The 14270-nt window shown below is 40.7% G+C and overlaps 1 protein-coding gene across 1 annotated transcript; it reads right to left on the bottom strand.

Annotated features, from left to right (window-relative positions):
• Window positions 1-6531: 6531 nt before the first annotated feature.
• On the bottom strand, window positions 6532-11361 carry LOC108086956 (transcription factor SOX-14). The gene is made up of 3 exons (XM_017184069.1): window positions 11046-11361; window positions 9635-10247; window positions 6532-7840 (listed from the first exon to the last, which is right to left on the bottom strand). The coding sequence occupies exons 2-3, from the start codon at window positions 10168-10170 to the stop codon at window positions 7213-7215; spliced, it is 1164 nt and encodes a 387-aa protein (XP_017039558.1). The 5' UTR covers window positions 10171-10247; window positions 11046-11361; the 3' UTR covers window positions 6532-7212.
• Window positions 11362-14270: the final 2909 nt, after the last annotated feature.

The raw sequence follows: 14270 nt of genomic DNA, 5'->3' as shown, positions 1-14270 counted from the left end.
TATATGCCTAGGCTTCTTATCTCTGTTCACCTTTAAGAATACATCGAATAGTATCTTTCTGGACTTAATCATTTTAAAATTTACTTTAAAGGGAGAGCTCTAATAACCCATAGGTAAAGCAGGTTTTCTGGTGACCAAATACAATCAAATTGAAATACAAATATATTTAAAAAAATACACGTTGTAACTTATTTAATTTAAAAAATAAGTGCAGAGCTTTTACCACCTCTTGTTATTGGTTCTTTCACGCATTTAAAACATAATTCCAATAACATTAAAAATGCCAGATATGAATATTTTGTTTAAATAAATCTGTGGTACATCTAATACTTAAAAAATTATAAGAGGTTAAGAAATAACCCCAGGGCTTCCATTTTAAAGGAAATTCAATGAATTTTACATCCTAAATGTGTTTTTAATGCTTAAACTTTCCTTACATTTCAATATGCATCAGAGAAGGGTTAAAAAATTTTAGAAGTGACTTCCGCGACACTTCCAGAAGTGACTTCCGAGCCACCCCCCAGAAGAGACTTCTGCGACACTTTTAGAAGTGTCTTCTGGAAGTGTCGTGGAAGACACTTCTGGAAGTGTCGTGGAAGACACTTCTGGAAGTGTCGTGGAAGACACTTCTGGAAGTATCGCGGAAGCAAGTTCTGGAAATGTCGCGGATCTTTCGAAAGACCTTAAAACCCCAATGTGGAGTGGGGAGCCCTAAAATGAAGGCCACGTAGCATTTGGCAGCTTCATTGTTCTTCCAGAAGAGAAGCGAAAGACTCTTCTGGAAGAGTCGCCGAAGCCTCTTCTGGAAGAGTCGCGGAAGACTCTTCCGGAAGAGTCGCGGAAGACTCTTCTGGAAGAGTCGCGGAAGAGTCTTCCGGAAGAGTCGCGGAAGAGTCTTCCGGAAGAGTCGCGGAAGAGTCTTCCGGAAGAGTCGCGGAAGAGTCTTCCGGAAGAGTCGCGGAAGAGTCTTCTGGAAGAGTCGCGGAAGAGTCTTCCGGAAGAGTCTTCCGGAAGAGTCGCGGAAGAGTCTTCCGGAAGAGTCGCGGAAGAGTCTTCCGGAAGAGTCGCGGAAGAGTCTTCCGGAAGAGTCGCGGAAGAGTCTTCCGGAAGAGTCGCGGAAGAGTCTTCCGGAAGAGTCGCGGAAGAGTCTTCCGGAAGAGTCGCGGAAGAGTCTTCCGGAAGAGTCGCGGAAGAGTCTTCCGGAAGAGTCGCGGAAGAGTCTTCCGGAAGAGTCGCGGAAGAGTCTTCCGGAAGAGTCGCGGAAGAGTCTTCTGGAAGAGTCGCGGAAGAGTCTTCCGGAAGAGTCGCGGAAGAGTCTTCCGGAAGAGTCGCGGAAGAGTCTTCCGGAAGAGTCGCGGAAGAGTCTTCCGGAAGAGTCGCGGAAGAGTCTTCCGGAAGAGTCGCGGAAGAGTCTTCCGGAAGAGTCGCGGAAGACTCTTCTGGAAGAGTCGCGGAAGAGTCTTCTGGAAGAGTCGCGGAAGAGTCTTCCGGAAGAGTCTTCCGGAGGAGTCGCGGAAGAGTCGCGGAAGAGTCTTCCGGAAGAGTCGCGGAAGAGTCTTCCGGAAGAGTCGCGGAAGAGTCTTCCGGAAGAGTCGCGGAAGAGTCTTCCGGAAGAGTCGCGGAAGAGTCTTCCGGAAGAGTCGCGGAAGAGTCTTCCGGAAGAGTCGCGGAAGAGTCTTCCGGAAGAGTCGCGGAAGAGTCTTCCGGAAGAGTTGCGGAAGAGTCTTCCGGAAGAGTCGCGGAAGAGTCTTCCGGAAGAGTCGCGGAAGAGTCTTCCGGAAGAGTCGCGGAAGAGTCTTCCGGAAGAGTCGCGGAAGAGTCTTCCGGAAGAGTCGCGGAAGAGTCTTCCGGAAGAGTCGCGGAAGAGTCTTCCGGAAGAGTCGCGGAAGAGTCTTCCGGAAGAGTCGCGGAAGAGTCTTCCGGAAGAGTCGCGGAAGAGTCTTCCGGAAGAGTCGCGGAAAACTCTTCTGGAAGAGTCGCGGAAGACTCTTCTGGAAGAGTCGCAGAAGACTCTTTTGGAAGTGTCTCGGAAGTCACTTCTGGAAGTGTCGCGGAAGACAATTCTGGAAGAGTCGCGGAAGACTCGTCTGGAAGTGTCGCGGACGACTCTTCTGCAAGTGTCTTCCGCGACAGTTCCAGAAGTGTCTTCAGCGATTCGCTGAAGCTTTTATACCCGAAAATCCCTTCCGGAAGTGTCTTCCGCGACACTTCCAGAAGAGTCTTCCGGATAGGATATAAAATGAAATCGAGAATATACCCTACGAACATTAATATCTTCAAAATAAAGTTAGATATACTCTCGGGTAGTAAGTTAGTGCTTTTTTAACCAAAACCTATTTTCCCACAGAACCAATTTGATGTACGGCTTCAATTTCCTTGTCTGGCTTTTTGCCGTGCGATCTATTCGCGACACCCAGTGTGGCTTTAAGTTATTTACTCGAACTGCGGCCAGAAAACTCTTCACTAGTCTTCACGTCGAGCGGTGGGCCTTCGATGTGAAGCTGCTTTACCTTGCCGAGAAGTTGAAGCTGCCCGTGTCCGAGGTTGCAGGGGTTGCTGGGATTTGTTCATGATCTGGCTGCGTTGTCTGGTCGGTGCCTGGCGTATTGCGTCTATACAGAAAAATAAAACTGAATTGGACGTGGAAGGACTCTTATTTCCAATACTAACTACCATTTTGTGTCGAAACTGCTTCGCTGTCCTGCATTACCAAAACACTTTTAACATTAAACTAAATTTTTGTAGGTCCCCTAAAGTGTAAAGAATACTAACTAGTTCATTACTTAAGTAGGTACAGTATTTTTTAAAATAGAAAAGAAAATTTGGAAAACAGAGCGTTGAATAAAATGGCACACCAACATTACAGTACATCGCAGAGTAAACATTTAAGCATACAAAACTCACCTTGAGAAATACCTAGTGATAAGCTGTAAGGAATCGAGGACGCATCCTTGTCTCGACTGCCAGTTGTCCTTGTTCTTCCGTTAAAGTCTGAACGAAGTCAAGTCGAAGTGGTGGATGTTTTTGGCTTCAGGATTCCAGCTTTTGGGATTCGGTTTCGTTGTTGGCTTTGTCGCCGCTCGCTTTGACTTAAATGCGATTTAATGCCTTTTTTGTTTGTCTTCCATGCGTCGGAAATCCGTTCGACGAGCTGTGGGCGTGATAAACCGCATCCTCCCCTCAGCCACCCACCTCCCCCGCCCACTTTCTAGGCTGCTAATTTGCTTGGCGTTGTTTTTTTTTATGTCCCAACTTCGCCTTGGCGTCTTAATCTTATATCCTTTTTGCGTTTTCCTTCTTTTTTTTCGGCTGGCTTGGCATTAAAAAAAAAAAATTGTGCGTCCTTTGTTGCGCTGATAAAAGTGCTTACAAATGCTTAAAAAATTAAAATTTATTACATGCGATTAAGTTGGTTGCCATGGCCTCTCGACCTTTTGCGAATGGAATTGCCTAAAAAATGCAAATGGAATGTCATCGCTTTGGCGGTTCAACATATTTCCGGGCATAACTTTTTGGCTGTGGACATTGGCCAATTGATTCATGGCCACACAATATCCTTTGCGTAATGGTCTTTCTGGGCCATCTTAAACAGTCAGCACTCAGCAGTCAGCAAAATGAAATGGAATGTGAATGGTGGCCGGGAATGAAAGAAAAAGTACAGCAAATAAATATAAATATAGTAATAATGAAGCATTGGGCCAAAAACGAAGAAGAAAAGCCAAAGTCTGCTGCCAAAAGAAAATATTTCTTTTTATCACAACGGATGTGAGTGTGCCAGGACTGAAATAGCAAAGGATGGAGAAAGGACAGGAGGCGGAGTCGCCGGCTGCTGGAAGTGGAAGTGGCGATAGAGTGGAGATAGAGGGGGTGGTGGGTGGTTGGAGGTCGGGGTTACCTCCGCTGGCATCCTGTCAAATAAAACAAAAAATTCCCTGCCTCGAGTAGTGTGATTCTAGAACTTGGTTGGGTTCAATGCCGAAAGGAAGGGAATAGCATTCGCTGTTTTATACACGCAGAAAAAGAATTTGATATCTTAAAAAGCAAAGAGTTTAAAAAACCAAAATAACATTTATTTATATTTTTTTTTTAAATACATACATATATATTTTTTATTTAACAAAAAAGTGAAAAAAGTGAAAGAAAGTGATAACAGAAAAAAGAATGAAATACTTTGTCATTGTTGCAAGTAGTTTAATATTATAACTTTGTTCCATCTTTCATTTGAAAAAAAACAATAACCATGAAATTTTAGAAAATTAACAAAAAATTTACAGTACATTTTTCTGTCAAACATCTTTCGATTATTTATAACTGTGTAAGTTTTTCACCGCGATTCTCACACCCATTTTGAACACTACCCCGCCCACTGGCCACTTCCTCCATACAAAGCAAGTCAAACAAACTTTTATTTCACACGTTTTCGCTCTGCTATTTTTCTCCCCCAGCGAATCGCTTTCAATGTTTTTATTTGTCTTGAAACAAGTGAGTATAGCGAGATGATACTGGTATACTGGAGATCGGGGTTGAAGGTGGGGGTTTATAGTCGCACGTGCTGCGCGTGTCTGTTAGTTTTGATAGCCAGTTGACTTTGTTTCTGGAAGCCACCCATTCGGTTGACCCGTTAAATTTTTGGGTAATTGCTGCATTAGAGCGTCGACTCCTTTGGGAGAATACTTTTTAGAGCCTGTTTACCATAAATATATTTTTTGAATCCCTTTGAGTTTTTGAGGAATATACCAATCCAAAATTGGATATCATTTAGAAGAGTTCTGTGCTTTCAAGTGCAGGGTTTTGACGATTTTTGGAATAATTCATTTTTCGGATTGTCAGTTTTTACCATTGTATTAAAAGTTGACATTTTTATAAAAACAATTATCAAAAATTAAAAGGGGTAGCAATAGATTTTTAAAAGTAGAAAAGCCTTTAGCTAGCCTTAAGCCTTAGCCTTAAGCTATCAACATATTGCTAAAGAACTATTTTTAGTTCGATTAATACATTGGTTCCGTGTATGCAATTTAAATTTTAAGGATTTTAGTCAAGGATTTTTAACAAATAAAAAAAAAGAACTTCATGACTTTGAGTTATGGTATTTAAAATGCATTATACTTTTGGGAGCAGTGCTTAAAACTCAATTTGATTCAATTACGTCTCATGGTGAACTCAAAAGCATCTCGGCAATTTGTAAGTAGAGCAACTTCATAGATTGCTCTCTTGGGGGTTGCTCTACTTCCCCTCCCAGTTCCATTCGGCAAATATTGTTGTAGCATTTCATAGAGTTTCGCACAAGTGATTTGGACAGAATGGAGCGGCTGCCAGGTCCTTTGTCTGTGCTTTGCTGAGGTCAAAATGCAAACATTAAATGCTTATTCAAGTTCGTGTCTGTGAATGTGGCCAGGACACTATAAAAACGACCTTGCGGCCAACAAAAGGCACGCTGTCTGTGTGGTTGTGGCAATTGGCAGGCAATCAACACTTAAAAAAAACTTTCAATATATGTTAGGAAATGTATTGTTCAATTAATATGGATTTAATTGCCGTCTTATGTTCTTCAATAATTTTTAAAAAATTTAAAGGAATGCCCATCTTGGGTAAAACAATTATAACATACAGCTTAGTTAAAATATTTAATTGTAAACTGCAATTCCCGTACATAAAAGTGTTTTCAATCAAAATGATCCCAAATTTAGTTTACATTAATACAAAGAAAAGATTAGGTTTCTTCGAGAAAAAAGAATTTGCTGTTTATTAAAAATATTAAAATTTTTAAAATTATGTTTGTTATGCCTCCTTACATTTTTAGTTTGTTAATGGTTTTTTCCAAGCTTAAAAGTGTGGCAATGTTTTTTTTTTGAGTGAAAGTCGAAATAGTAGACTGGTAAGTGTGGCAAGGAGGCTGAGTTAGGTGCGGCATCCTTGGTATTTGGCCCTCCTTATCAGCAGTTTCGTTGCGTTGCAGCGTGGCATTTGTGTGACTTTTATGGGCGGCTTTTCAGCTGGTTACGATGCTGTCGCGATTGCTCTGCACCGCTACCCAGTCTTTGAGTCGTCACCCAACCACCACCCAAAAGCACCCAAACCACCCATTATCACCCAAGTCCAATCATAGTGGTGGTTGCTGCTTTGTTTTGCCGAGCGTCAGACAAAAAAGTGTCAATTGTTTTCGGACTGAGCAATATTGACACGCCTCGCCGGTGAGCGATTCACAGTTGGTCGCCTAAACAAGTGGGCGTGAAGGAATCCCATTAAGGAGCATCGCCACCCTTCCGAAGTGGCAGACAATCCTGGCCACCGCCATCCGTTCATCCCCGCGGCGTGTCGGCAATTTAAACTAATAATCATCGCATCAGCAAACATTGTCGTTATTATTCAGAAGCCTGCGGCGTTTGCCACTGACTCTCGCCAGATTGCGAGCTCTGGTTTTCACTCACGCTTTCACCGGGTCTTCAGGTATCAGTGATTGAATATGATTCGAACAACTGTAGTCATCAATCCGCACAGCTTTCGTTTACTATCTATCTAGCCAGTAAAAATCGTTTATTTTCTCACAGTTTTTTAATTAGTGTTCTGCTCGCTTTCGTTTATCACATTAAAGTATAGTTTTACAATCATATATTACATAAAATTGGACATGTTCTCGATGCCTTAACAAATCTAATGCACTAAAGACCTAAAAAGCAATTGGTTTGGGTTCTGGAATTTGTTTGTAGAGTGCGGTGAATCAAGAAAAAAAGGAGTAAAAATAAATTATATAAAGCTTATAAAATTATATGATACTATTAAAAGTTTTAAGCAAAAGTAGGTATAAATGAAAAATGATGTTGGTGAATGTCATTAAACGCACATCCTTAATTAAATTTTCATCTTTCTAAAATAAGAAAGCAAATATATTATTTTGGCACATAAATCGTTATATTGGCACCTTTTTTTAAATAACAAAAAATAACCTAGAAGATCTTAAATCAGAACCCGAAACATAACTCCTGCTGCAACTGAAGACACACACAAATATTCGACTAACACTAAGTTCTAACATTAGGACTTTTAACTTGCGGGGCGGGGTGACCAAGTGGCCGATTCCGTGATGGATCCGCTGGGTATACAATCCATTTATATATCCAATCCCCTTTGGATTATCTCTGCTCTTGCTCACACACTTCAGACCACATGTTCAGCGGATGATGAGTTGCCGGCGCCGAAGCGCAAAGGAGTCGGTCAAATGATGTTCGGCGGACTCGAAGTGGCGGTCACCACTGCATTTGGCGAGGACTTCTCCGACTTGACGCATCCGTAGGAGGAGATTCCGGTTCCACTGCTGCTGGGCGGGGAGGGTGGTGTTTCCGGACTGATCAGCGGCAGATATCGCCACGGATGGTAGATGGACCCGGCGTACATGGCCTGCAGGCGAGCCTGGAGATCCAGGGCCAACGTGGGATCCAGTGGATAGTGGGCGAGTCCGGGAAAGGCGTTCGGTAGGCGGGGCAGGGACAACTCCAGCGGTGAACCAAATCCATACTTGGCACTCAACGTAGCAGCGGCCAGCTGGACGTGATGTGGGTGGGGATGCGGGTGGTGCGGATGCGGTGGATACGACGACTGGTGGGGATGTCCATGCAGGTGGGGCAGCGATTGGCTTAAAGGCGAAAGCTGCGGCTGCATGTCCTTGGGGGAACCCACCGATCCTGGTGCCCCAGAACCTGGGTTACCTGCTCCATTTGCACCACCTCCTGCACCACCAGCACCACCACCACCTCCTCCACCTGGCACCGGTGACTTGTTGAGCGTCTTGGGTTTGCGACGCGGCCGATACTTGTAGTCGGGATGTTCTTTCATGTGGAGGGCCCTGTAAATTGAACAAATGTTGGAACACTGATCAAAAGATCGAACGATTTAAACTTTGATGATATCATAAAGCCAAACACATCTCTGGTCGTAAACCCCAAGCGAAGCGGAACCCTTCTTCCATAAACCCAAACACTTCGAGATACAAAAAAAGAAAAAAAACGCACATGTTTAAGTCTTCTTTTTGTGTATTTAGCAAAGTAACTCCACTCAAGAACTCCAATTCCAATTCCGACTTCGATTCCCTTTCTGATTTCCCAGCTGCAACAATGCGCAATTGTTGACATTTGTTTGACAAAACGATAAAACCTGATAAAAGGTGTGTTTACGTGTGTGTGAGTATGTGTGTGTGTGTGGTTGGGTCTTCTCCTCTTGTTTTACTTTCGCTTTCTTTTCTTTATTTTTTGTTTTCCTTTCTTTGGTCAGTTATGTCTGCGTTATCGCGGGTCCCGAAAATATAAAAAAATATTGTTCTCCTTATCACCGCGCATTGGCAAATATTTGATCAGAATTTTTGGTTCTTTTCATTCGATATGCTCGCTCGAAAACCCCGAATGGCCATTAGTTTAAGCCCCTTCAGACGACGAGCCCTGCTCATTTATAAATGTCATAAAAGGTACATAAAATTACACGTTTCCATTTTGGCAGGCCAATCCAATCAATAAAAGGATTATGACAGTGCAAACACAGAGGTTCGTCATCGCCACTATCTTGGGAAGTGTGGAATACCGGGAAGGTTGCCTCATTTTCTTCTAGCGAATGCAATGCCTAGGTACTCTATTTATTTATTAATGGGTGAACATTATATTTTATGTATTTTTTACATCCTTCAAAGGTTTGTTTTCCTAACACAATAATTACAATATTTAATATCTCGCCATTAGAAGCACTTTTCTATAATTAATATGCAATTTGGGTTTTCCCATTATTCTAAAAGCTAAGGAAACACATAAGCTAAAATCCATACATAAATGTAAAAAGTTTCTAATTTATTTTTACTTTAAAGGGAAATCCTGATAAGTATTGTAACATATCTTTTTATCTCAAGGTGCTAATACCCTTTTTTGATAGGGTACAAAAAGGGGTAAACAAAAAGAAGCAAAATGCAAAATGAATGAAGCATTTCATGCGATGTGTCGTTGTCTCTCGCTTTTGTGTGACAACTTCAATTGAAATGTTTACCCAAGATACGCCAGTGCCAATGAAATTCTGACTAAGTAGAGCGCACACAATCCAGAGCTCCAGAGTTCCAGAGCTCCACAATGCAGCAGGAGCTCCTCACAATAGGGAGCCTTTGTCTTAGCTAATCGATCAAATTTTGTGGCCAGGCGGCACCGAGACAGAATGAGCTGCCAACTGGGAAAAGTGTAACCGAAACCAAGCCAAATTTCCCACACAGAAAAAAAAAAAAGCATATAACCAGACTTAAGATTGGTGATCCTAAAAAACTCACAATTAAAATTTAAATAAATATTTCAATAAAGTTATAAAGAAAATAATGATTTCTAAAAAATAATATCTTTAGATTCTACATAACCAGTTTGATTATTCTTTGATTAAAACATTGAGCACCTTTAATCCCAAAAAGGGAAGAAGCTAACATTAATTTCAAAATAAATAATTCATCATATTTTATTGAACTACTCTTAAGTTCCCTATTGTTCAGTATTCCTCCTGATTGTTTGAATAACTCAAAGTGGCTACTCCTCTCAAAAAACAATATATACTAGAATCCTAATCTCTTTTGTTTCAACTTTCAGTGTATTTGAGCCGGACCTCAGTGAACAGTACTTACCGCAATCGTTTTGCCTCGTCGATGAATGGACGCTTTTGTCCTTCGGTGAGCAATTTCCACTCGGCGCCCAAACGCTTCGATATTTCGGAATTGTGCATTTTGGGATTGTCCTGGGCCATTTTGCGGCGCTGCCCCCGCGACCACACCATGAAGGCGTTCATTGGCCGCTTAATGTGGTCGTGGCTGTGATGGGATCCAGAATTGGAGTTCGAGTTGGAGTTCGGGTGGGAATTGGCACTGTGATGATGGTGGGGATGCGCATGGGAATGGGGATGGTGGTGCAGTTTAGGTGGCACTGGTGGGGCAGTTGTTGCCGCTGGCATGGCGAGGTCAGCCGGCGGGAGCGGTGGTGGTGGTGGCGGTGGTGTTGTGCTGTTTACCGATCCCAAACCACCGGGCGCCATTCCCAAGCCCAAACTGATGCCGGGCAACTGCGGTGAGAGACTGCTGCTGTGGCTGTGATTGCTGCTCCCGCTGCTCGTGTACCCATTGCTGTGGCTGTGGCTCCGGTGGAGCAGTGCCGAGATGCTCGTCATGATTGCAATCGGGCAGTCGGGGCTCCGAATGGGGTGGCAGGTGGTAATTATCAGGTGGGACTGCTGCTCCTCGAGCTCTGAAATGCCAACGGAAATGGTATTCAATAGATATGCCTTGTTGGCTTGGGGACTCTGTTCGTTTGCTGCTCCCTGCATGAGTCATTTGATTGGAACCCTCGCTGGGGGCTAATAGTTTGTTAAAAACTTAGCAAAGGCTTCTCTTTAACCCCTCTTCAATGTTTATCAATGGCGGCACAAGTCGCGAATTTGGTTTTATGACTAATCAACGCAAATATTTAAATTTTATTGAAACCGTTTTGTAGCCGGATATCGGAAATAAATTGTTGTGCAATTTGGGGTTTCCCCTTGAAAGGAATTTTGACTAAATGGTGGTACTGAACACCATGAATCTTGAAAAAAGAGAACCTTATCTGCAAACTCGGAGAAAGAAAATTATGCTAAAGAAATTAATAAGAAAGGATACAAATGTCAGAACTTTCCAATATACTAAAGATATGTTAATTTAAATGCAATCTCTTTATGACTTGGAGTCTCATAAAAAAATTATTTAAAATTAAATTTTCTGTATTATTTCAGACTTAAATTCTTCCGAGGTATTTTTAAGATAAGATGTAAGTTTTCGTTTTTATAAATATGATCTTTTAAATATAAATGTAGTTGATCTTTTATTGCATGAAATAGTTATTATATATTTCTCTCTAGATTATTCAAGACTCCAATTCTTCTAAGGTTAAGATGGTTAGTTTTTGTTTATTTAAATGTGAGCCTTCACTTTAAATGGAGTTTTTCTATTTATTTGGCATTATCAAAGAAGTTTAATTGTATCTTAATGGTTTTATAAATATTAAACCTACCTTGTAAAATATACAATAGATTTTCCTTTTTGTTCTGTCTTATGTTAGTTTTTCATTAAAATGCATGACACTCAAATGATATAACTATTGCACAGTTGTTTAAAATGCGATTGTTGTCTTTTAGTATTTACAACTAATTTTTTAATTTTTCTGATTGCTGATCGATGTTTGATCTTTAAATAATACACAAATTGCACAGTTACAATATTTCCAAAACAGTTTGAGGATTACAGAGATCCCCAATTTACGAACGTGGGTGGTATCTCAACCGTTAGTCTTCCGTTCACCGTTAGCCAAGCGCAACGCGTCCGTTTCGAGTGCGCGACAATTTAGATTTGAAAACACATTCGAAAACTTGCGACAAAAACGGCAAACAAACGCAACAAAAAAGGGGGCAAGAAGAAGCAGTGGGTGTTCGTGTGTGTGAGGGCGAGTGTGTGTCTGTGTAGTGGTTGGTCGCTGCTGCCAAAAAAAGGAACCAAGTGAAAGAGAGAGAGAGAGAGCGCGAGATAACGGGTGCAAGCGAGAAGGCCGTTTCGAGGGAGCGAGAAAGAGAGCGCACTTTTTGTAGAGTTTTTACACCTTCGTAGGACGCGTCAACGTGGCGGCTAAGTGATAAAAATTCGCTGCTGCTGCTTTGTATCTTTGTATCTGCGTTTTGTATCTTATTGACAATTGTCTTCGGTTTGTTTTCGGTTTGTGTACGTGTTTGCATATTTGCTTATCGAACGCTGCTTCTTTTTCTCTCGTCCAGTTTAATATCTGCATTTTTTACTAATATCTTAAACGGAAAATTATTTTTAGTTCCTTTTGTTGTTTTGGTTATTTTAATTTTATTACATTTTATTACAAGGTCGGAATGATCTGTTAAATAATTGGTTTTACAAAGTATTTTACTGTTTATTAGGCGCGTATAAACACAATCGATCAAAAATGTTTGGTAAAGTTGTCCCTTTTTGGCGGATATACTCAATTGCCCTTTTTGTTTGTCTCACTTATCGTACATACAGGAAATTCCCAATTCTCGTTTTTGTTGTTGCTCTAATATCGGTTTCTGTATAAATTTAACCATAAAAATAGTTCTGATCCCTTAATAAAACAACCTCTGAACATTTGCTAAAATTTCTTATAAATGACCCTCTTTATAATTGCCGGGTTCAATCTTCCGTTGAGGAAAGGGCTCCCTTGCCGAGTACTTAGAAATTAGACGGCTCTTCGTGTGTTTACAGTGTAATGCAAACAACCAAATATGTAATACTGCAGGGGTCACAGAAGTAAGTGATTCCAATAATTGTTAATGGCATATTCGATTTTCAGTCTTCATCAATAGCAAAAAATGATTAGATAATTTAGTTTTATGACTTTAGCTAAATTTGTCGTATTAAATTCGACGAAAATTATAAATTGTTGAAGGGATGTAGTAAAAAAAAAAAATTTGGTTTTATTATTAACACTATTTTAAAGCGTTCATTAAATTGTACAAAGTTTATATTTCATATTTAATATATTTAAATATAAATATTTAAGTATGTATATTCAATATATATAGTCGCATATTAATTATTTATTATTATTTATTTTAATTAATTTTGTATCTTATTGAAAAAAAAAAAATCGATTGACAAAAAGGTAAAAACATCTTTTAATCCCAAGTTATTTTCTAAAATTGTTAATATTTACCAGTATAAAAACATAAAACATTTAAAGAATACGCGTTGCATTCTTAATTTAAATAACAACTGTTGGCGCCATAAAAAGATATCTCCTTGAAGGGTTGTTTTGCGCAGGCGTCGCTCTCCAAGCGCTCGTCACTTTTGGAGAGTTGTCACCCCCAGCACTTCCCTCCTTGACTTTTCCACCAAAACAAATGCTAAGTAGGAAACGCATTTGGCGGCTTTTCCCCCCTCGCCATCGTGTAACAATAAAAATGGCAGCGCTCTAGAAATGTGTGTGTGCTCCCCAAACCCCTCAAAATCCCCAACCCCTTAAAATACACCCCCAAAACACCCGCTGCCACCCCCTCAAACCCCCTGAAAAGTGCGCGCATGTCGATTTCAGGCGCTTTGGACCAATGGCGTAGACAATGCTTCGGAATGTAAAAACCGTAGAATGGGGAACGCTGCTTAGAAGCGTTCTCAATGGTGACGCGTTTTTTATCGCTTTTTGTTTTGCATGCGAATTGAATGCATTTTATTGGCCAAAAGCCAGAACAGACGGGCCCAAAACAAAAGGCGCAGCAACTGGTGGTCCTTTGCGAGGACTTTGGCAAAGAAAGAAGTGGAGCCTTATCGTCGGCTGGCAGAGCAGCTCACTCCGTTGGGATGGCAGGATATTTAGCTCGGGGACCCCGACATTCTTCATTTGTTCACACTTAATGGACATTATGGCTGGCCCTATTATGCGGTCATCTCGCAGCACAATGAACAGCAGGAAGGCCCGGCAGTAGAAATAATAGATGAGGGAATGTGTCTCACAAGCCCTCTCACTTGGGAATTATAAATCTTTTCTGTAAATGGGAACTAGCTAAAAAAATGTTAGAAAATGTTCCTTTATTTCTTATTAATTAGTTTTTTATGTCTTATTTTTTTGATATTTATTGATTTTATAAGAGTCGAAATTCAACAAACGTTAAACCTTATATTATTCTTTGTGACATTTATGCACAATTTGGGGCATTTAAATTGTATACCCCAAACTGAAATAAAAAATAAAAAAATGATTGTTTTTTTTCTTAAAATTTGTACTATCATAGCTAGAAAAAGCTATATGTCTATATCCGCAACTCAATCCCAGCAAGGCAACTCCGACATCCCCACCACACTGAAGTCATAATTTTGGGTGTTTTTGGAATGACCCAACCATAGACCATCGTAGCATTGTTTGACTCCGTTTAGTTGCAATAATTTATGGTGGGGATTTTAACGGCACAACGTCACACACATTTTTTGCATACTTCGGCAGACCCTCTGTCTCTCTATCTCTTTTTTCCCCTCTATTTTTGTGGTCGCGCTAATCGTGATTTGTGTTTTAAATGAGTCTAAATGCTGAGCAGTCGAACAAGGTGACTGATAAGAGAGAAAAGTGTGGCTAGTGAAAGGTAGGAAATGTTAGTGTTACAATTCTTGTTTTGAACAGCTATACTTTTTGATAAGTGTACTGTTTATGTAACTTTCCGAAAAAGCAAAAGATAAAAAAGTGTTATTGTTCGTTTTAAAAAAGTTTATG

Source organism: Drosophila ficusphila, unplaced genomic scaffold (assembly GCF_018152265.1).
Source record: "Drosophila ficusphila isolate 14025-0441.05 unplaced genomic scaffold, ASM1815226v1 contig_286, whole genome shotgun sequence".
In the NCBI taxonomy this organism is placed as follows: Eukaryota; Metazoa; Arthropoda; class Insecta; order Diptera; family Drosophilidae; genus Drosophila; species Drosophila ficusphila.
This window is presented reverse-complemented; position numbering and strand designations above follow the sequence as displayed.

Excerpts from the sequence above, each read along its gene's own strand:
- LOC108086956 (XM_017184069.1), bottom strand. The coding sequence starts at position 10,170 with ATGACGAGCATCTCGGCACTGCTCCACCGGAGCCACAGCCACAGCAAT. Across the intron at positions 7,841-9,634 it reads GACGAGGCAAAACGATTGCG|GGCCCTCCACATGAAAGAAC; the intron begins GTAAGTACTGTT and ends TTCAATTTACAG.